General features: G+C 35.9%; 1 protein-coding gene across 3 annotated transcripts in view; it reads right to left on the bottom strand.

Annotated features, from left to right (window-relative positions):
• The window catches only part of BCLAF1 (BCL2 associated transcription factor 1), a 30056-nt gene extending 6732 nt beyond the window's left edge, over positions 1-23324 (bottom strand). Inside the window, exons 1-11 of one of the 3 annotated variants that reach the window (XM_060114476.1) lie at positions 23184-23324; positions 16793-16896; positions 14926-15039; positions 13167-14075; positions 11226-11891; positions 10914-11083; positions 8436-8541; positions 7248-7332; positions 4438-4613; positions 3145-3325; positions 1881-2027 (exon numbers count right to left, since the gene is read on the bottom strand). In XM_060114476.1, coding sequence (XP_059970459.1) covers positions 1881-2027; positions 3145-3325; positions 4438-4613; positions 7248-7332; positions 8436-8541; positions 10914-11083; positions 11226-11891; positions 13167-14075; positions 14926-15029 — 2544 coding nt within the window. In that variant the 5' untranslated portion in view covers positions 15030-15039; positions 16793-16896; positions 23184-23324. Of the gene's footprint in view, positions 1-1880; positions 2028-3144; positions 3326-4144; positions 4305-4437; positions 4614-7247; positions 7333-8435; positions 8542-10913; positions 11084-11225; positions 11892-13166; positions 14076-14925; positions 15040-16792; positions 16897-23183 lie in introns of those variants that run through there. The other 2 variants (XM_060114477.1, XM_060114478.1) reach the window with 2 other exon arrangements.
• Between the last annotated feature and the right edge of the window lie 1242 nt (positions 23325-24566).

The raw sequence follows: 24566 nt of genomic DNA, 5'->3' as shown, positions 1-24566 counted from the left end.
TTTGTCCTTTCACATTTGCTCTATTTGTCTGGCATTTTTACAATCACTCACTCCTCACTCCACCTTTGCAAGGTTGGCCTTTTAATCTCTTCTGACTGGATGATCTTACTGTGGCTTTGTGACTGCATGATGGCTCCTAGACTTTCTTCTCTCTCCATCTGCATGAGCAACTGCCTATTGCACATTGCCATTTAATTTCTGCCCGGCACTTCAATAACAGAACTTACTCTTCACCTCATATTAGCTGCTTTCCCCTTTATTCCCTACCTTTGAGAGATTCCATCTTCTCACTACCAACACCCAACTAGTGGCTCCCTGAATAAGCCTTCATAAATGTTCTTTAAACTTTTCTCAAACCTATAGCCCCTTAGTTCAAACAATTATTTCCCAGATCTGTTTGTCACAACCATGATTTTCCAAACTCTGCTTAATTAACATCCAAATTTATTAAAGTATTATGGCCTTCCAAAATTTGGCTCCCGCTTTTTCTTAATTTTCCCAAACTTACACCAATCATCTAGCCATCTGAGTATTGGAGTTCTCTATTTAAGGATGTTTCACTCCTGCTTTCTTACAGTACACCTGCTCATCTTTTAAGCTCAAGATTCAATCCAAAATCATCTACGAAGTCTCTCCTAATCAGTATCTCCTTTGCAATAATCCACCCACCATACGTATTTAGAATGTTCTCCATTACTAGGTCTCGTAAGCCAAGAATTGAAATCATATTTATCTTTCCATCTACAGCATAAACAGCAGTCTATTCATAAATTCTTAAATCGAAAACGAGACAGGTCTTTTAAACTTTTCTGTAACTGAATAAAATGCCTTTCACTTTCCAGACTGTCAACTCAAGCATAAATTTCTCCTCACATGAGCATATGCTGTGTAAACATTATGCTTAACTTTTTCAGACTCTTGGTCATTAAAGTACCCCAAAAAGAGGCAAATGGAAATTAACTTTTGAAACAGCTACAATGCCCATTCTTCAAACAAAATATAGATCTACTTCAGAATACAGCTCTATAACTCTAATTTAGCTGATGGCAGGCATGGACATTCAGGTTTATTCAAATATATTCATAAAAAGCCAAATGAAAGATACATTTCTATATAATCCAGTACTATTTTCCTCGTTGCTTCGACAAAACAGTCTTCAGAAATAGTCTCTAAAACATGACTTCCCTGAGAAGCTATGACAAAAATGAGTATTCTGGTAGTAGTTTTTGGTATTTTCTCAAGTTTCTATAATACAGGAAAAAACCCTCTTCTCCCATGCCAAAGTGCAGAAAATTTCCATCATTACCTAGAGAATCTTTTAGGACCCACCTCCTCTGGCTTCATCCCTTATAAAACTACTTCAGAGAGAAGAGCATCACAAGGAAGCACTAAATTAATGTGTATCTAGCAACTTTTCCATAATGTAATTTTTCATCTTCCTATTACTCCAATAAAAGTTAACAGCCTCCTGAGAACCTTAATTACATGTACTGTGAAAGAATTCTTCTCCTTGTCTTTCAATTAAACAAATAGCTGCGATGATGAAAAGTAACTCTTAATTAGAAGCTTCTACAACTTTTACCGTCTTATAGACAGATACGAAATAAGTTACTGTTCTTCTCTGAATGTGGCTATCAAATCAGGTATATTTTTACTTTACCCTGATCAGCCCATAGGTGATATCAATAAAGTATAAACAGGCCTAAAGGGACCCACATTTTCAAAACTTCAAAATCATCTGGGTAATGATTTATTTTAAAAGTTTCCTATATGATGGTAAAATCTTCTCATAGTAGTGGATACCTGTACTCAAAATGTATTCACCCAGTATGCTTTGAAAATTAATGCAAACCAAATAAACAGAGATTTCTAACACCCACCAAGAAGTACTTCTTGCTCTTTGGGGTATATTCTGGATCCCATTCCTCTTCCTTCGGTCTCTTTTGAAAAGTAGTATTTGAGTTGTTTGGACCAGTATTTGTCCCAGCAAAAACTCCTCTGGCTCTTCCTCTGCCTCTAATTCGAAACTGATTAACATTAACAAAGTCGTTTAGTAATGAAATCAAGAGGTATTAAGTTACATGCAAACTCTAATTTTACTGCAGTAACAAAAAACATTCCCTAATTTCTTTCCTAAATCTCAACTTCATGGCCACTGAGGCCAGTAAGGAGGCAAAAAATTCTGCCTACTGAAAGCTGAGTAGGTTAAGAAGAAATGCAGTCAACCTAATTAGTTGACAGTGCAGTCAGAATACTGCACTTTCAAGGCCTGAACTAAAATTTTTAAATAATCAAGTTGGTTTGTTTCCCTTCTACTAGCCAAGAGTTGTCTAATTCCTAACACTAACATCCCAAGTGTTCAACTACACCTATCACCATACAGGCAAAGCTCTTCTCTTTCCCAAATGATCTAATTAGTGAACCCCACTAATAACCAACTGGATACCTGCTCAAGGTAGGAATCTGAATCTAGAAATTAAAGAGTCAAGAAGATGCACTACTATGAAGTCATTAAATTAACAATTTTAACAAATTTATGGAAACATGGGAATAATGCATATGCTATGTAGAATAAAAAGAAAAGATATAATTTCTATGATTGATACACAGATAAACAAGAACTTGAAGAAAATAGGCAAAAATGAAAATAGTTGTCAATAAAGAGATGAACATATGGATTTTTTTTGTTTGTTTCAAGACATTTTTTTCAAGAACTAAGTGATTAAAGAAATGGATCTCAATCATTAACTTTGCTTGACTCTTGGGTCTCTAAGCACTACGTACAGTTACTGATTCCAATGTTAAGGAAAGTTATCTAGTTTATACAGATGCTTCTAAATCTCAAAATGGCATTTTACAGATGCTTCTAAATCTCAAAATGGCATTTTATTTTTTTAAAATCAGGCAAAAACATTTACTTTTTACTTTATATACAAAGAAAGCATCATCCCAGCTCCAGCCCTTCCTCACTCCCCCTAAATGGCATTTCTTAATGATGATATATCAAAAACCATTTTATTTTTCAAGCCTATAGGAGTAATGACTCACACAACAGACAATGTCTAAAACATATTTTACTTTCCTTATGTATAGTACTCTTAAGTAAAGTTCTACCAAATGATCAAAGATAATTTTATTACTTACAAAGGTTCCTCGTGGTCGGCTAACTCCTCCAAAGCCTGAGTATTCTTTCAGTTCATGATGAGTTTTAAATTCTTCTTCTCTTTCCTTCTTACTCTCCTTTTCTTCTCGAGAACTGGGAGAAGAAGGTGATGCTGAAGAGGATGAAGATCGAGAATGATCTTGCTCTCTACTTTTATGTTTACTGCAAAATAAAGCAAACAAAAAATGTGTGCTATTTTTTTAAAAAATAAAAAGACCCTGTTGAATCTTATAATAAGAGGGATATTTTTCAAGTCAAAAAAACTATCCCCTATTAAAATTATTATGCAACTAAAATGATTGGGTGTTAAAACTCTGACATAGTCTGTTTCCATTCTCCTTCAATATTCGTTTTACATCACTACTGAAAAACATGGTATGACATGCCAGTTAGAAACTAGCAGTCTGGCAACTTCAAGAATAAGGTTCAGTTCTTCAATATTTTTAACTTATTTTTATTTTAAGGAAAGGAAGAGAAGAGTAGGAAAAAGTAAGAATGGTCTTAAGGCCATGTTTCAAAATGAATGCAGTTTGTACACCCTGGGTGAGAACAGTTGATATCGTTTAGGCCATAACTCCGTTATTGAAATAAAAAGCATATGACATTACAAATACAAGTCATAAATTAAAAAACACAAGTAAAATCCACCATTTACCTAATGAATAGCAAGGAAAACAATTATCTATAATACTTCTTAGTATTCCTATTATTTATTTGACTCTATGATGATCAATTTGACAGGATTCTAACGCAACACCCGAAAAGGTCATACCTGCGGTAACTCTTACCACTTCTAACAGTATCCATGGAAACATTACTTTGAAAGGCTAATACACATTGCTATTTCAAAAAAACTAGTCCTTCCTCCCCCCCATCTCTCCCATGTTAAACCACTAGACATCAGTTTAAAATTCTTGTACTCTGGGTGTTATGAGTTGAAAAAGTGCGGAATCAAGCATAACGAACCAAAGTTCTTACACAAACTGTTTCTAGAAATGCACTGCATTGAAGTCCAACCTCCTGATGTAGCCTGGATAATAGGACACATTAATTTGTCATTTTTTTTTTCAGTGTTAGCTTGCTATTCCAAAGTTTTTGTCCTCATCCACCATAAGCCGTGTAAAAGACAAATATATTTTTGCTGTAAAACAAATAATTTTAATTGTTTAAATTTAAACATTCGATTACACAGTCAAAATTGAAAGCAATTAAGCTGACAATTATTAAAGGCTAATTAGAAGCTAAAACCTAACTCAGACAGTTTTAACAATTACCTGTCATCTTTGTAAGATTTGTATTCCTTGTAATCTTTTGGAGTTTTTTCCTGCTTTCTTGATCCACTGGATTCCCTGGAGCCCTTGGAATCCCCCCGTTCTTTACTTCTTTCTTTTCTCCGACGATCAATGTCATGCCGAAGATCAGCAGAATCACACCTTAATTTTTTATCTCCCTATAAAAGACAGATGTAAAATACAGATTTCAGGGAAACTATAGGGACAAAAATACATATATATGTGCATGTATGTGTGTGTGTGTGTGTGTGTGTATATATATACACACACAACCGAATTTTATGCCAGTTTCTAAGTTGGCATTTTAGTATCAGAAAAGAATGAGTAACATACTACTTCCATACTTTTTTGTTTAAAAATGTAGTTGATGTTTTCACTAAACATTTGTGTACACAAGTATAATGGGACTGGGAAAATTATTAAAAGGTAATAATCTTGAAAATGTCATAGGTTTTTGTTCAAAGCAATCCATAATAAACTTTCATACAGTAAAATGGTAATTATTTTTCCACTCAGCACATCCTCATTATCATCCCTCATCCTTCAAAATGGTTTTTTATATAGTTTAACAATGATAGAGGTTATACTCAGTTGTGGGTGTAGCCATCTGCCTATAAAGTAAATGGATCTTAAAGTAATGGTTCTCATTATTTAAGCCTCGTTGTCATCAAGCTCTTCCCATATAAGTTGACCAACCCACTAAAAACCACTTCAAAAGTTAAGTATTCTGTAATTTCCATAACATGCAAGCGTAATATCATTAATGAAACCAACTGAGGTTGAACAAGGGTAGAAACAAAGCCAGAAAGATATTATTCCCAATCCTGTACTCAGTATCTGGGCCATATACTGCCCTTTCTCAATTCAGGTATTGCAACAGACATTAGTTTAACTGGGTCACAATTCACCACCTCCTTCTTGTTCCATTGCTTTTTCAAATACTATATAATTTAGGAAGATGGAAAGAGGCATCTAGGAATGAAGAAAAATTATACATCAGTAAGATGCTAAGCAATGTGGACATCCTTGCTAGTATTCAACAATAAGAAGTACTTACTCTGGGAAGTCTAGCTATAATGTTCATAAACATTCATAAAACTATAAATATCTCTCCAAATGATACCAACTACTCAGCTATTTGCTCCCACTGTAACAAGAAAAATCTAATCAAGAGCAAAAACCTTCCTATTCACCTAGTAATGCATTATTACCAAGTCCACAAGTAACAAGATAATATAAGTGAAAGTATTTTGTAAAGGCCAAACTATATATATATATATATATATATATACACATATACGCACACATATATATACACATACATACATACACACACACATATATAAACTACATAGTACTACATATATGTTAATTGTTCACTCAGATAGGAAGATAAAGGATAAAAAGCAATGTCATATCCTCTTGTCCTTCCATTAGTTATCACTATTTTCTCTCCTCTCGATCAAAATCAGTCTGAGTTGCAAAAGGGAAGGGATATGGGAACAGATGTATATGTATAACTGATTCACTTTGTTATAAAGCAGAAACTAATAAAAAAAAATTTGAAAAAAAAAATCAGTCTGAGTTAACGAAGAGAGAAGGAAGATACTCACTCTGTCAGAGTACAAGAATAGACTAAATTGTGGGCAAAACAAAATTAACCAATATTGAACCCAAGGTATTGAAAGTAAAAGCCAAAATTAGCATTCAATTCTCAGAATCTGGTTTTCCAAGATTAATGTGCCCCATGCAAAGAAACCACTTTCTTCCTAAGCTCTAAATTTCTTATCTAATGAATTAATAGCATGCCTAATTAAAATGGTTATATACAACCATTAATAACAGCTTCTAGTAATAAAAATGCCAATGTTTTCATAAGAGCCCAATTATTCAACTCTGCAAAACAGATGTATTCTCACTCTTCCTATTAGAAAACCAATGTCCAAGAAGCTAATTACTTCCTAATATCACAGAGACAGTACTCGGGGATAGCCAGAATTGGAACCAAACAATACGCTTCCAAGTTCCCTAGCCTTTTCACTACAACAGACAGTCGCTCCCTTTTAACCTTGCTCCACATTGCAACTAGACTTTTAAGGACTGTCATATAATCTACCTAGAAAATGTCAATTCCAAATTATCAATTAATCAGAGTCCCTTAACGACTGAATTCCATACTCAGAGTCCCCTGACCCCAACACCAGTAATTCCAGTCATTCAGACTCCTTTCTCAAGTTTAAAAGCATTCTTCCCCCTAATCCACAAAAACTGTAACACAGTTTTTGTTCCAAATGTTCATTTGTAAACCAGTTCTTACAATGCTTATTTCTTAGTCCAGATCAAAAATGCCCAGTAGCATGGAGATTACTTCTTGTTCTCTCTGTGAAGAGCCTAGAGATATTAATTTAGGCACACATAAATCAAGGAATATTTATTCTGGCTCATCCATTTCACCTCTAACAGAAACCCTAATATAATTTGTATCTTTGCTTTTATAATTTTCCTTTGTCTACTCATTGATCCTTTGCCCTTTTCTTAGAACTAGTTTCTTCCTTTCAGTAGCATTTTAAAAAATTATTCTTGGTTTAACTTAGATATATAGTACAAGTGTCAGCTTTATTTCTTCTAGGAAAATACACTATGTATGCTACCATAAATATATACATAATGTATTTACAAGTTACAGATGATATCCATAAACATTTTGCCTAAACAAACTATGCTTATTAGTACAATATCATTAAGCTGAAGTTAAAGTGAGAAAAAAAAAAAAAGGTCCATTCAAAACATACCTTTTGATTTTCTTCTTTAAAAACTCTCTCTTCCCCTGCTAAACGGGTGTGCTTCCTCAGGGCACTTGGAGAGATGTCAATTCTCCTTAATGTAAAATAAAGTCTATTTGTAGTCACATTAACTTTATGGTTCCACAAATTCCTAAAATTGTCCATTTTTGTAAAGGAAATACTAGACAGTTGTTTCTCTCCCAGTTGTCTAATTTAGCACAGCAAGATTATTAATCTAATTCCTAATAGATAATTAAGAAATAAAAATTATATTAAAAATGAATTAAAATGCTTCAACCGAATTTTTATATATAAATGAAGCCTGACCTTTTAAGATATCAAGCTTACTTTAACCACCAAAAAAAGGAAAACATGTTTTGGTTAAATTGGATATTATCATTTTAAGTGTTAATCATCATACAATTATAATACACTATGTATCAATGAATATACAAATAGGATTATTTGTTCTTAAGTATCTCCAATATTTTTACAGATTCAGTAGATCTTTCGTTTTATTCTGTGCCTCTCCTTGCCTTTTCAAGCTAGTGTCAGTTTCATCTTCTCAGTGCCTCTTCAGCAGTGACCACCAAAAAAAACCATACCTACTTTGTATTAAGCACCGAATTAGATACTTTATAATCAATACTAATTGTCACCACCACCCTGCAAAACAGGCACTGCTCTTCTTGTTTGTAGATAGGAAAAACTAATGTTAAATACCTTTTTTATCACAACGCAATTAAGTGAGAGAGCAAGGACTGGAACATAACCAACCGTCTGACTTCAACATTCACGATCTTTTCATGAAAAACAATTCTACCTTTCACCAAGCATTTTAATTTTACAAACTTACTGGAAGTAAATGGAATTCAAGGGTTACTTACTCTAGGCATCCAACCCCCTCCCAACATACAAATGTGGTAACTATTTAATTCCATACTGGCAAGTGATAAGAATTAGTATTTTAAGTTCTAACAACCAGTTTAAACCAAATAAAACTGAAAATTAAGAAGAAACAATAAATTACAAACTTTTCAAGACTGGAAATATATTTATTCAAGCTATAAAATCAAAGTTCGTTTGTGTCATGACATCCATGTAGTTCCATATATCTTGTCTAAAGTTCCAACATAAACTTGTTTAAACAGTGTCTTCCTATCAAAACAACATTTTTACATGCCCAGTATACATTACCTGTGTATCTCAGGGCTCTTTTGCCGGGCACTATGTTCTTCAGTGGCTTTCTGATACGAAGTGAACCTCTCGTTTAGGGTCACTGGAGCTGATTTGAAGTATTGCTCTGTTGATTTAGGAGAAACACTGCCCAGTTAGTTATCTTTACTTTAAGAGGGGTTTTCATTTGTGACAGAAGGGCATGTAGCAGGTGAAAAGAAAATAAAAATACTCAAGAAACCTAGCAGAAGAGAACCAAGGGTTACAAAGAACTCCTACCCTGTCCCTTGTAACTTCTTGTACCTCAAGAGGTAACTGATGCAAAGTTCCTCACAGGTCCCTGTCAATATTGCATAAAGTCCAAGAACAATAAATATATTAAATTGAGTCTCTAATTCCATTTCAATAATGCACTACACTTCCTCAAACAGAAAAAGGAACAATATGTGAATGTCCTTAAGCCTTGCCAATATGAACCAATGAAGTTAACTTCAAGTAATCATTTGCAGAAAACAAAAAATGCTACGATAACTACACAGCTAGTTTTGGTAAGCTAATCAAAGTATTTCAGCAAGAACTATGTTGACAACAAAATCTGGATTTAAGAAAAAACTGAATACTGCCATTTCAATTGGAAAAATATTTTTTAAATCAATTAACACTCACTGATTACTCCAAAACTCTGGCATCTTGGCAAACCTGACAGCACATTTGATATTACTGTCTTGTCTTTTTTTTAACAACTTTAAAATTAGTAATAGCAATACTGATTAGTTTTTAAACCATTTCAAAATATGCTGTAGATGTAATATAGAAAGACGTATAAAGTCATGAAATGTTACATTATGAAGCAAGCTATCTGCTTAACAGGTCAACATACATCTGTGTCAACTTACCGCCCAATATCCAGCACATGTCTCATAACCAATCATTAAAACTTGAAACGGCCACTACAAGGGTAGTGCCTCAATCATAATTCCATGAAACCCAGGAATTTGAGCTAGCAACTCAGTTTTTATGCCATTTTTGCCAGGAAGACAGAAGATTCAACTTTGCCTGTATCTTTCAACAGCTATTTTACTTTGAAACATGGATTTGCCATTTCAAAACATATTCCAGGACCTAGTTACAATGAAAAAGAAAACATCACTGGGCATTTTCAGCTCTATGCTAAGTAAGAGCTGTTCAGATCGGTTGCACAATACGAATAATAAAACATAACTACAGTTCTTTAAAAAAAAAAAAAAAAAAAAAAGGAAAACGAAAAAGGAAAAATTTTATCAAAACCTGATCTCAAAATTCACCAATCAATTGTAAAATGTGGAGACAGGTCAAAAAAAGGTGAAAAAAGAAAAAATGTTAACGTTTCATATTCTATGCACCACAGTAATATGGTCATAAACTGGTTCACAAACCTAGTTATAGCCAAATAACAAAACTCTTTTGTTACTATGTTTAAATAATTACAGTCAAAATGAAATTCATTAACTAGTCACTGTTTTGAAATATCAAATGCATAAAGAATTTGCTAAAGGCAAGTTTCAGCTATTATGAGTTGTTCTCACATCCAAAGACAAACTTTTCAGAAAACGGCTTTTCAGAGCAACAGCCATGGAGATTCCTGGGTAAGAAACTATTTCAAAGTAAACTGCCTTTCAAACACAAAACCAAAATAATAAAAACAAGATCTATTTGCCCAAAAAGTCACATGCTAAAAGCTTTGAAAATTATTAGTAACTTCGAAACTAAAACTACATACTAGTGAAAATAGAACATCACTACTCAGTTGAAATGAACACCCTTATCAACCCCAGGACCCAAAGAAATGTCATAATTATTATCCTAATCAGTCACTATTCACAGAATCACTACTTATCCAACATACTTATAAATTTCTTCAACTTTTTCCCCTTTAAAAATCCTAATAATGTTTTTTCTGGTTTATTTATCATATAAAAAAGCCAAATATTATAACAAGTTAACGAATACAAAATTAACACAGGAAATTAACACTGTTTTCCCCCACTGGTTTCAAGTTTCTTTAAAAGTTAAAAAGAAATTCTTAATAAATAATAGTAACAATACTGCCCCACTTTGTTATAAATCCATGCCAAGAGTACATTAATACAAGTCACATGCATGCAATCAAAGATAATCTGTAAGCACCCTGCACTTCAAATACAGTATTACGGTACATTTCAGAAAGACTTTTAGCATTGTATAAATCTACGTCATGTTTTATCATGATACAGATTTTTAGGATATGTTTTAATTCTATTTAGCATTTTAATCACTTTATTAAATATTAAAAATCACTTTATTAAATAGGTCTTTATGTTAACCAGACTGTTACCTCTTTCATGTAGTGTCATTTTTCCAAAAATTTAATAGTCTACATATACTTGCTAGCCCTGGGGTGCATTAATCATTACACATAGCTGTTCATTTTTTTACTTGCAAGAGAAATTTAATTCTCGATAAGAAACATACTAAACATACCTTTAACATGATGAACCAAGGACACAATGTGTTGAATAAATGACTCTGAAGTGCTTTTGCTGGCCTGTGGCAACTTAATGTGGTCAAAGATGGATCGGAATTCTTGCTCCTTCTTGACAGAATGGACAAGTGTACTAGCAAGTAGCCTGTCTTTAGTCAAGGAAGCAGGTCTGGAGCATATCGGTAACAGACACATACAAACAAAATATACCATTGGTTTGAATATGAAAATGGAAGTACATTCAGAAAATAATTAACTGGATTATTAACTAACCACCCACAGATTATTTATTAGGTATCAGTGTGGATTACCTGTTAGAATCATCAAGAGGAACAGGTGCCATTTTGAGTTTGACTTCGGGACGATGAGAATCACTGGCTATCATTTTGATCCTAAGTGGGCTCTCCTCTCTGAAGGTAGACTTTTCTCGTGCATCCAGATTCTTGTGTAGAGGGGGACTGTAATCAAAGAGGTCTTTGAGCTTTTCAGACTTTACCTGCTCAGGTGACTGAGTTTCTTTCTTTACTGTTATTCTCTCAGAATTTTTGTCGTCTTCCTTGTGCTTATCTTTTGTAGTGCTAGACCTTTCCACTACATATCCAGTCTCTTTAAGTTTATAATTTTTTTCTTCTCTAAATCCATCACTTTCTCTATTGCCTTTCAATGAAACTTTGGACTTGTACTTGGGTCCTTCCTCCTCAGTATTCCGGTGAGATGTAGTAGCAAAATTTTTGCCCTGATCTGCAAGAACTGACTTCCTGAACTGTCTATAATCCTCTGTCTCCTCTGTGTCATCCCCTTCTGAATCATTAAACTTTTGTTTTCCAGACTCTTTATCACTGAAGTAATCTAGAGCTTCCTGATCTTCCCATTCTCCCTCTGTCCTCCCTTTCTCTGATCCTTTCTCCTTTGGAGCCTCTTTATCCCTGGTATTACCCCTATCAAGCAGGAATACTCTAGACTCTTCATCTGTGAACCTGTGAATAAGCAAAGAAGAGGATGGTAACTCTGGATTGCATTCATTGCAGATCACTTGCATACTTAATAGTGCTTCCAATATCACAGGACCAGTAATAAGAGGAAAAAACCCTACTGAAAAGTGCTTTTTCAGATTCCACTTTTAAAAAGCATTAAAAGCATCCATACAGCTTATGTACTGAGTTTTTAAATAAATTTACATATTAGACTTCCTAAAGTTTAAAAAAAGTAAAGCCATTCTCAAAAACCTGTTCTATTTATAGTCCACAATTCTGCACTAACAAATCCAAATTTCCAGAGATCCTAGAACATACAACACAGCTTAATTTCTGAGGCTAAGAACCACTAATAAACAATATACTTATCTATTAAAATTCTACTTATGATTATACTCAAAATCTCAGACTATTTCACTTATCTAATATAAATAAGAGTTCAAAAAAGCAGACTTCAAGGGAATTAATATTAGATATTTAATAGTCTATCTGGATCACAAAATAGTTCATATATACTTTGCAGTAGAAAACGATGATTTCTGGCAATATTAAGTAGAAACTATGTATCAGTTCAATAAGAAAATTAATTTTAGATTGTACAGCACTAAACCATAAATAGCATGCTTGCAGTATTCCCTCATTTGTAAGTCAATCACACTACCTTAGCAACCCACTTTCATTAAGCTTTTTAGTAACCTTTAGCAATGCTTGAAATTAGAATTCAAACCAAGTATGTCTTTGAAATATTTACTTGAGTAAGAAATACCGTTTATTATCTTTTCTACAGTCAGGCAGATTCGTTAAAAACTGGCAGCTGGACTGTTTATAATACCACACAAGAACATGTAATATAACTGCATTATTTAGGTAGGTCACATTATAATGGTGAAGGGAACAAAATAAATGATAAAATTAATCTGTTTTTACAACATGTTAACCATTAGTTATATTGTCTTTACTGTTTTTACAACATGTTAACCATTAGTTATGCTTTATGCTACTCAATTTCTCATTTATATTCTCAATCCTGGACTGACTAAAAATGGATAAAATGAGAAGGAGGAATATGAATTAGCTTCATAAGCATTTATTAGAACACTTCACTTCCAAAGTTAACAAGAGACAAGTAAAAACAACTTGGAATTATCTTATAAAGAAGGAAGTCATGAGTAAAAATAGCTAAATACACATCACAATGCAATTTTTAGCCTTAAAATCCAAAAAGAATTCAAAGAACAGAAGTATTAATATTATAATCTAAATTCTCTTAGTTCTTACCTTTTTAAGAATTTTCCCGTCTTTGCAGTTTCCTGATCTCCACCATCAGGATAAAATGAGGAACGTCCCCTAGCCTCATCTCTTGGAGCATTCTGTGGTGTGATTGTCTTTGCAGGGCTTCTTCGTGAAGGGATGTGATGAATTGGACTATTCTGAGAAGGACTGTATCTACTAGACCCATTTCCAACAGAACCAGACCCAGACCTTTCAGGACTATGCTGAATGGAATGTGAATGCTGAGAGGGGGTGTTTTTTGCAGAGTGTACTGTACTGAGCATGGGGGCATCAGAGCAAGATGAACTCTGACTAGGTGGTGTAGCAATTGGTGAAGGACTATGGGGTGATCTGGGACTATTATCATACGCCGAAAGGCCAGGCCAAATATCACCAGATGTGGCTGATTTATTAAACTCATCAATAGATTCAGATGGGTCATGTTCAAATGTATCTTTCGGTTCCTCCTGTGATTTATTTTTCAAAGGACTCTCTTCTTGGGGCTCCCCTTCAGCTTTTTTGGTTTGTTTTTCCTGAGACCCTCGTCTTTTAGAGACAGGAGACTTGCTATACGGGGACGAGGAACGAGAAGAGGATGATCTTGGAGACCTAGATGATCTATATGACCGGCGAGATCTGCTTCGGGATCTTTGAGAAGACACGGATCTTCTTTTTGGACTCCTGGACCGTGACCGACCTCGTCTAGGACTCCTGGAGTGTCTTCTATTCCAAACGGGTCTATATCCACCGCGGTGATATCTACCTCCTCCTCCTTGGTAATACCCTCTACCCCTTCCTCTATACCCATAAGGTCGTCTCATTCCTCTATTATTTCTGTAATCTCGGCGATAATCTCTAGAATACATGCGATCTCTACTACGAGATCTTGAATATGTCCTGGAACGAGACCTAGAACTAAAAATGAAATAAATATCAATGCAAGAAAAATAAACTGTTACATCCTACAATCCCAAATACTTCTGGTTGAATATAACATGTAAATAAAGTATCAAAGCCAAAAATGTATTTTTTTAAAAGCCCTCATTTATACAAAAGTAAAAGTTTACTGTTTTCAATGAAGAAAATCTCAATTCTAAGGTAAATATTGAGAAAATAAAGGACTTAGGAATGAGGGCACAGAAAACGGGAAAAAACTGACAACCAACAATAGGACACACTAACAAATTACAGTACCTTTATGCAGGCACTTAAAGTGATAGTGTTAAAAGAAAATGTAATGCCATGGAAGAACATTCACCAGTGAAATACCATTGGCTAAATGCATGCATAATAAAAAGTTAGGCCTAGAAAAATAGTACAGGAAAATCATAAACAAGTATTAATTTGTAATGAAATTATGATCACTTTTATTTTCAACTTGTGGTCTCTATTTTCTATGTTAAGTATGTATTACTACTTAAAGAAAGACAACCAGAGTTTATCATTTTTAAACAATAAACCTATTGAGACCTCAGTCAGAAATGAGAAACTATGAAACAGTATGCAAAGACTGCTTACTGCCAAATAATTCTTACATTATCCAATTCATCTATTAACATTACAGCAGTTCCCGCTTATCTGCAGGAAATACATTCCAAGACCACCAGTGAACTAACTCTAAAACAAGGATAACAATAGATCCATTCACAGGGTTCTTTGAGAATAAAACATGTTAATGAATGTAGCACTCTGTGTAAGCACTTCATAAGTATTAGCTGATATGATTATTATCATTATTTAAGGAATTAAAAGCACAGTAATTCACCTGTATCTCTTCTTTCTTGAGTGTGATCTTGATCTTGATCTTGAACTAGACTGTGATCTAGACTTTGATCTTGAAGAGTGTGATCTAGAATTGGAGCGACCCATTTCTTTTCTCCTAGTCAAATGAGAGAGCGAAAAAGGTTAAAATCAAAATACAAGTGAAGAAGTTTCAATTATTTAACTTATTTTCAGATACAAATTGAATTTACAAGACGTAAGTTTCTCAAAGGATATTACTCATCATTATTCATGAGTACTAAGACAGTCAATTATCCCTGACTAAAACTGTATTTTCACCTACATGACAGGTACTGTATAGTGAAGACACAACAGAAGATTTCTATGGACTGCCCCACCTACGTGCCTCAATCCAAAAAGGCAGCAGCTGCAGAAGCCAGAAAGAGCAATGATATCAGACTACAGCAGCATGTTAGATGTTATTCCATGCCCAATACAAATGCCTACCTCTCCTGTAAAAAAGATAAATAACATCAGAGTATTACAGATAACGAACCTGAAAAAAAGAAAATACAAGTGGCGTGATACTAAAAAATATAGAATAAACCTACCCGACTGCCATCATAAGTGCTTTATGGCCTTGAAATGGGACTAAATTGACCACTCCATGTATACAATACTGCTTGGAATGGTGATGCATAGTCTCCTAGTAGAATAAAGGTCACTAAGTCTGAACAGATGGAGCCATGGCTCTGCTTTCAATAGTCATGACTGCAGAATAAAAATGGACTTATGTGTCAATGCCTAGTTCACCCTGTAGCCTTCTGGTGAGAAGATGAAAAAGGATAAAAGATGAATAAACTGAAGAGATTGCTGCAAGAAAGAGATAATTTGGAACTACAAGAAATAGAGACCTTGGGCACTAGTATTCTAACTTTTCTAAACACCACCTAGTATCTAATATAATAATCAGACCTCACAGAAATCAGTTAACAGGACTAAATAATTTATAAGATCTACTCTTCACAAAATTAAACATATACATATGTCTCCCAACTTTATTCCTGCTACACTATTTCCAAATTTCCACTAACTTATACAAAATAAGTAATTTTTCCCATAAAAATCAACTCACTAAACTTTCTTAATAGCCTGCAATTGCCATATATTTAAACAATTTCTCCTACCACCAAAATGTTTTAAGGCACTTATTTGACCTACCTAGACTTTGCTCAGTATTATGAAATAGTATTTGAAAGTACTAAGATGAGCTGAATTATAGAGGAGACAATGATGTCTGCATACTTCCTCACCCAAAAACCACATAAATGACAAATTCAAGGGGTGTCAAATATTTATTTTAAAACAAAACATACCTATCTTCAGAGACAAATACCAGCTTTGTCTTTTCTCTTAATTCCAAGTAAGTTAGGAAATACATAAAGACAGTACTCTCCTCAGAATTGTAGTGAGGATTAAACAAGTTGATACATGTAATACACTTAATACAATGCTTAGCACATAATAAGCAATCAACTTTAATTACCTTAACACCCACATAAGGGGAAAAAGGCTAAGTTACAGAACTCCTCTTGCATGCATAAAGGAAGGTAGTTAAATAAGCAGAGTTATTTTGTCTTGTTTTATTTTTAAGTAACTTTGTGTGTTCTGAGTCTTTAAGCAGGTGTGTTTATAGAAGTAGAAGCAGGCACACAACCTGGAACCATAAGAGATAGATAATCTTTTCTTTAAAACTAACTTTTAAAATCTGGCTTACTTCATACAAGTCACCAGAAAACCCCCAAGAGCTTCAGACCACATCACTTTTAATCAGTCTAAATCATGGGTTCAAAAGTCACATTTTCTTTAATAAGCCAAAACTGAAAGCTAGAAAAAAGGATATTATTTACCTTGGGTTTTATGCAGGGTCAAGCAGCCAAGTGAAGTCTTTGAGATACTGTAAAATTCTTCCTGGAGAGAATGTTCTGAGAAATTAAATTCTAAATTCAAACTCCTAGCAAAGATAAAAAAATATGAATTTGAATTATGGTAAATTAAAAATCCACTGTTTACAAGGCATCACACTCAACACTGCTATAAAAGACTCTTAATAAAGGCACTAAATATTTCAGGGAATGGGAAACTGATTCAGGAAAGAAATTTTTAACCACAAAAGCTTAAAGGAACTTAACTTTTTTTGTTTCAATCAGAATGCAGCAGTGCATTATGAAACTGAAGCATCTTTAATTCAAACACCTGGATTCTAATTTTAGCAATTTGGGCTTTAGAAAACAGAGAAGCTATGCTGTCATCCTATCAGAAAATTCCAAAGTGGCTGGCATAAGTGGCCATCTTGGTATATCAAAACATGTCGTGTATCTATAGTTAGTATTCATAACGCTACAGTTTGTACCTTAACTACAATATGAGTTTATTTTAGTGCTCTGCTATTTATCTTATTCTCTCCTGGTCACTTCCTTTCATACAGTGTAGTTTCATTTGAAGCTGGTTTTTTAAATTCGTGTAACAGCCATCACAGTAATTCTAATTTTGGGCTTAAAAGCATTTTGATACATGTACAGATGTTCCAATAAAAGAACAGCCAGTAGATGAAACAAATATCTATTGGAAGCCAATGCTCTTCCTAATTTACCATTACTATGCAAATAAATTTAAATTCTGCACAGACTATTAAGCAGTTTCAGTATTTACTGAAAAACTTAGCCTAATGAATAACATTCAGTGGTTATCAATTATGTGCAAAGAACAGTCAAAAAAACACTAGGGGAGCAGAAACGAAACAATGTAACATTGTACATGCCTATACTCAAGGAATTCATAAACCAGCCTGAATGAAAAAAAAAACATTAATATGAAAATCTGTGAATCTTACCAAGTTATCAATCCAATGAAAAATGTAATAACAATGAAAATACAAAGTAGAAGAAATTAAAATTAAATTGGTAAATCAAGAATATGTCCCCTAAATACCCATGGCCCTACAGCTGAGGGGATTAAGAGATCTGAGCTTTCAGATAGGAAGGAGGAGTAGGAACTTAGCAATTAAGGGAAATACACCAAAATAAAAATTAGCAAAAACAAAAGGTCATGGATACAGAAACAAAAAGATTTCTGAAGTCCTTGCATGTTTAGTTTTAAAAATATCAAGTCCCCCAAGTGGGCAGATTAAAACTCTCATCATCTAAATTGGTGCGTTGTTATGAAACTTTATGCTGACCTAGAAGTCCAATACTACTGATTCACTGCTGGAAGTGATACAAGGCTCATTTTAGCTAACATTTCCCCCAAATGATTCTAAAAGGCTAATTTTAATTTCTATATATCCAGAGAAGAACCAACTGCCAAATCTCTCTTTACTCCAAGTGATGATTTTCTGAAGTTCCAAGAAAATATACACTAGAAATAGCAGTGAGGAAGGAGGGGCTGTAGGCTGTTAGACTCGTAGATTAGATATACATTCTCGTTCACAATCTATGAATATATTCTCAAATATCCATACCAAGAACTCAATGATCGTATATAAAATATCACACAATATACTTAATAATATATAATGTAGATTATATTTAACATTTAATAATATATTAGTAATATTTAAGATAGTACAAAGACTGTAATCTGCTCCATTTTTTTTAATGAAATCTATGTACAAAGCACTGTGCTAAATATTATGGGAGACATAACTGTAAAAGGTCCCTGCCCTCCCAAAAACAACTAAAGAGGAACAGAAATCAACAAATTACAGCAAATTTAACTACCATGTGCCCAGAACTGTGCTAGGTGGCTTTAAATAAAATCACCTGATTTAATCCTCATAATCTTATAAACTACATATTTAACCCCATCTTTCAGATGAATTTAAGCTTTCAGAATTCATATGAATTTACAACAAAGGTGCCTATCACAAGCCAGGCACAACTATTCTAGTGTAGGAAATATAACACTTTTAAGTGAGACATTAAGTTCCCTACTCTCTTGGAGCTTATGTTCAAGCTAGGGGAAGAGAGAAAACAAAAAAGTGGTATGTCAAGAGGCGAAGAGCAGGACTACTACGGTGGGTCCTTGAACCGTGTTTAAAGAGGTAACAGTTTAGCTAAAGACAAGCATTGCAAAGACCCAAGAAAAGAAAAGCATTCTAGGCAAAGGACACAAACGTAGCAAATTCAGGACAAAAAGACCAGTAAGAAGGTTGAGGCACTGTGATCAAGGAGAGGATATAAGATAAAACAGGAGAGACAGGAAAGGAGCAAATCAAATAGCATCTAGTAAGTAGGCCAGAAATAAAGAGTCTAGATTTTATTCTAACTGTAATGGGAAGGCCCTGGAAAGTCTGATCAGGGAAGTCACACCATATGATTTAAGATGGCTGCTGGGAAGAGCATGAACAACTTGGAAAGAAGAACAGGGAGACAAACTAGAAGGTTGAAGTTCAATATAATGGTTGCCTGGATAAAGTGGTAGCAATAAAGAAAGAAGAAAGGCAAATCCAGAATCTGGCTTGGAAGTACATAGAGTCAACAGTACTTGCTCACAGATTGTTAGTGGTATGAAGCACAGGGAATTGAAAAAAAAGAAAATGAAAAATCAATGGTGCTCCTAAATTCTAAGTTTTGGGCTCAAGTATCTGGAAGAAGTGTAAATTTGGGGGCAAAAACAGGAGATTTGTTTGCCCTTTTAGGCTGCCCATGGTCACAGACTGTAAAAAGTTAATCCAGAATTTGACCAAGATCTCCTGTGCTCTCTCCGATACCCTGACAGGTGGCTGATGTGGCCATAACCTACATATATAATTCAAAATGTCAAATCAATCTTCCCTCTATTCTAAACAAGATCACTTACTAACACACTGTAAAAAGAGATAGAGAATAAAGTGCTTCATGCACCTTTATCCAAATTATTCACCAACCAGTGAAGAACAAAAGAGAATGAGTCAGGCTTTATTTTTTTAAATAAAGTTCTTAAAGAGAGTTCCCTGGTGGCCTAGTGGTTAGGATTCTGGGCTTTCACTGATGTGGCCCAGTTCAATCCCTGGTCAGGGAACTGAGATCCCTCAAGCCATGCAGCAGGTCCAAAAATAAATAAAGTTCTTAAATATCTTAACAGAGCTTATCGTTTACGGAATAATACATAATGATCAGCTAGAACACAAGTGATGGAAAGAGCAAAGACAACTGGGCTCAACAAAATACACAAGTTGAAGCTCCTCCAGAAGAGATTCTTCAGGTTACCCTATCAAGCATACTTGAGCCGTCTTAATTTTAGCATACTCAGGGAATTTGGGCTCCAGATTTTTGTAAACGAATTATTGCTATTCACATCTTTAATAATCCTAAAATTAATATCCCATGACTCTTACTCCAACTGACTAGGTTCAAAATTCTGGCTTGACCATTAACTAGCTGTCCAACACTGGACAAATTACCTTAATCTCTTCCAACTTCAGTTTCCACATTTATAAAATAAGGTTAATTACGATACTTACTCATAGGTTTAAAATTAACAAACTGAACTAATAAATGTAAGCAACTTAAAGTTTGGCACATGGTATGCATTCAAATGTTAACTATCATTATTGGCAAACCTGGTCTGTGACAGTCTTAACTGCAGTTTATTAATTTTGCTTCAAATGATTACTATATTTAAGTTTGATATTTTTGATATGGCATTAACCAGCGTTATAAAAAAGTAATTTTGCTTTAAAACCCTCCAGAAAAAATGAATTTGAAGAATGGATATATGTATAACTGAATCAGTTTGCTGTACACCTGAAACACAACACTGTTAATCACCTATATGCCAATATAATATAAAAATTTTTTAAAAACAGAAAAAAACAAATAACATTAAAATTGGTAAATGCTGATAATTATTTAACCTAGATAACAGTTCACTATTCTCTCTACTTTGTGCTTGAAAATTTCCACAAGTAAAAGCTTTAAAAAATGATAGGTTTAGCTGCAGATTTTTTAGTTCTTTGTCCAGCTCCCTGTCAGCCTGCTTTAAAAAAAAAAAAAAAAAAAAAAAAAAAAGTGCACAGAACTGAGAAAAATAAAGAATACCTTCATTCTAGACCAGGGTGTGCCAATCCCTGGTTCATGCAGCCCTAAAAAGTTTTCTACCTTTTTTGGCCTCCACCTAGTATAAGGAGAAATACTGGATCAAGTAAAATTAAACTGTTTGAAAATTCCAAAATAATACGCAAATGTAGGCCTGTATCATTACTACATTAATGTTTGTCGATTGTTTTTTTCCAGCCCTGGAGACAAATAAAACATTAACTACTTAAGACTCCGACGTAATACTGATGACCATTGTTTAAGAAACTGGAGTTGAAAAATGAACAAATTCCTAACCTACAACTATAACCTAAACATTTACACTTACTACCCAGAGATAAGTTGGACTTCTTGATTCCCTTACCTACTTCTTGTTATTTAATAAATCACTGTAAATTACACAGGAGAATTCAGCTAGTGGTCAACTAATGATTTTGAATGTAGCTTCTGGAAACTCCCAATCCAAAGCTCTATGTAGAACTGAAAAGACTATCTTCGTTTCTGTAAGTCGTGACTCACACAGTTAATCTAGTACAGCTAGTTGCCCACATTAAGTCATTCAATAAACTCAACTAGACCTGAGCCTACCAAGTGACAAGTTTTTACAGGTCTATTTCCAAGTACTAAAATACTATTGTTCTTCCAAGTCAAGAATCAGCTCTACCTAAAAAATTTCCTTTGCCACCATTTTAATTATCTGAATCAAGGGGGATTTCAATGTTTACCACAATGTATTAGTGAAAGTGTGGTATTTTAAAAAAAAAGCTAACTGCCATCAGTAAACAGGCTTTAGGTTGTTCATCTAAAGTGAGTTATTTCAGACACACAATCCTTCGATTCGACTACCTACCCTAAATTGGCTAGGATCACATAATAATGCAAATATACTGGTAGCGGTTTTTCCTATTTAAAGGTTCTTCATTGTCTGACCTGCAGCCCAACCCTTCTTCTCAACTACAGTCCAATCGGAAGGAAAATTCACATTGAGAGATAAGAACTTTTGTTTTGCTTTTTAATACCAAAAAAATTTTAAAGGCGCTGCTGCAAAAAGATACAAGTCTGAAGCAGCTGATCTCTGTACATCATTTTTGGTCATATCTGTCTCCAACTTTAGGCTCAGTTTTTTCAATTCAAAATGCTTTATAAAAAAAAATTTTGACATCGAAAAGTGGCTGCCAGTACTGCTGCTTGATTCTGACGAGATAAACCTTAAAAGTAAATAAAGCCAACTACGGACTTAAAATGAGGGCAAAGTCCTTAACCTCAACTCAGCACTCCCCTCCATGTATACCACCAACTGTACCAACCACGGCTGCAACATTTCTAACGAGGTACAAGGGGCTGAAACTCTCGCAGAAAGGACGTGGCTTCGCGGGTACTACACAACTGCCCTTTAGGCCCGGGGGTGGCGGGGCCGTTCTTAGATCCATCGACTAAGGCCCGCTGCCCAAACTAGGAAACCGTGATTAGGCACCAACTCCTACAAGTCAAAAGTGCACTTTCGCTTCAAAGCAGAGTTACCGGGGGGCCCGATCAGATTAGCCCCGAAGAAAATTTTCCCGCAACCCCGGAGGCGATGCCGGGGTCTGAAGAGCGGAACAGGATCCTAAGACAAAGTGAGGTAACCAAAATAAGGCGTAAACCGACTGGGAGCGTGAAGCCGGGGAAAAGAAGTTCAAACGACGCGGAAAGGGGTTAGCTAACCTACCCAAGGCACTTCGCTGCATGTCAGTGATCCTATCAAAGCCCCAAAGGCCGGGAAGAAAGGTGGCGATTCCAGCGAAGGAGAGGCGAACACAAGTTGTACCTCGGGCCGCCTCAGGGGCCGTAGGCGGCGAAGGGAGGGAGGAGGAAGCGCGCGTGCGCGAGGCGAGCGTTCAGTCAGGCGCGCGCAGAAGTCCGGGCTGAGGAAATGGGGGAAGGGTTGAAGAGAGAGATCTGCGCAAGCGCCTGAGAAGGCCGCGCGGTCTGTGGGTATCGAGCCAGGCTCGGAGCCGCGCGCGCGCACACCGTTCTCGCTGCTCACCCCACCCCCACCTTTTCGGGCCGTAGTGCCTCGAAAACCTGAGGGAAGCTGACCGAGAAACGCATAAATAACGGCGCAACATCTCCTGGGTTCTCCTGTCGCCGCCAACCCGCCACTACCAACAAAAGATTCAACAATATTCATTCCTCCTCGACATACACTGCCCTTTGAGTGATTTGAATGCAACGCAAGGCCTACCTGACACGCCGAAGCACGGTTCCCGGGACTTAATCTCCCTCGTAACTACACCGCGGCCATTTCCCGACTCAAGCACGGGAGGAAAACCATAGAGGTATCTTCGACGCGCTAGCTCCTCTCCGTCACTTCCGATTTGGGGCGTGGCCTCCGGTGCTGCTAAATATATGGGCAGGCCCCGCCCACCCCTCCGCCCTAAACCGGCTCCCTGGCCGCTAAAAAGATGTTTCCTGAGGCTTTCTGGGAAGTCGCGTGGCTGGTCTCGCGCGATGATCTGGCGGCCCCGCCTTCCGGCCTTTAGCAGCCGCCTCCGCCAGGGTGGCGGTAGACAGAGGGCGGGGTTTTTTCGCTCGGCCCTGAGGTCCATGGTCCACACGGTTGGGAACGCTGGCCTCTCTGCCTTGCGTTGAGGGGACCCTCCGGACTTTTTGTCGCCCCCCCTTTTTGCTTGTCTGGTCCATGCTTTCTGTGGGGCCAACTCAGACCAGGCCAGAAGCAAAAAGGTAATCTCACACTGAGGAAAAGACGCGGAGGCAAGGGGCCGCTCTGTTCGCACACTGCGTCTCTCTACGCCAGGAAGCGGCGAGTTTCTTCTCCGACGCCAACTGGAAACCAGGAAGTGCTGCTTTTGCTTTGATAGAAAATACGCCAGACGCACTTAGAAAGTAGAAAAATGGCCACGATATAAGTCCCTTTTTTGAGTGGCGTCACACCAACTCTACCACCCGTAGCGGAGTTCACGCCGCAGTGCTCCGAAGCGGCTTAGGCTTCTCGGCGGTTTAGCGTCAGGGATGCTGCTTTTTCTCGGACGTGGTTGAAGCATTACCACTTCGGAACCTAGGGACGTTGGCATGAGCCTGAAAGTAAAGCAGAGCACGAAGCTTAACGATCAGTTGTGCTGGCCGAGAAACACAGTCTAATCTGCCAAAAATATAAATCAGGTTATAAATAGGCAGGCTACATTTGATTTGGATAGAATTTCAGCAGGAGCCATATAGCACGTTTTCTATTAATACTTCGCTGCACTTACTTCCTTAGGGCCTAAAATCGTTATAACTTTGTTCTTTAGGCACGTAAACTGCCTTAAAGGATTTCAAAGTTGTAATTAGCAACCAGTCTTTTGTCAGTTAAATGCAGTCCAGTATTGGGCCCTAGTTGTGAATTTAACACTGTACTTAGGGCGTTCTCTCCTCACAATCCAATATACCAGCTCAACTGGAAAAAAATACGTGATTTTCATGGGGTGTATTCTCAGTTTTCTCTTGTACAGCCTGCCCCTCACCCCATCACCACCATCAGAATGTGGAAACAGTAATCTTTGGCCTATGTGGTGCACTGATAAGTCCCAAGCATTTAGTAGGTGCTCAGTAAATATATGTTGAATGG

The sequence above is a fragment of the Mesoplodon densirostris genome, chromosome 12, assembly GCF_025265405.1.
Source record: "Mesoplodon densirostris isolate mMesDen1 chromosome 12, mMesDen1 primary haplotype, whole genome shotgun sequence".
Taxonomy (NCBI): Eukaryota; Metazoa; Chordata; class Mammalia; order Artiodactyla; family Ziphiidae; genus Mesoplodon; species Mesoplodon densirostris.
Note: the sequence above shows the minus strand (reverse complement) of the source record. Positions and strands in the feature narration are given on the sequence as shown.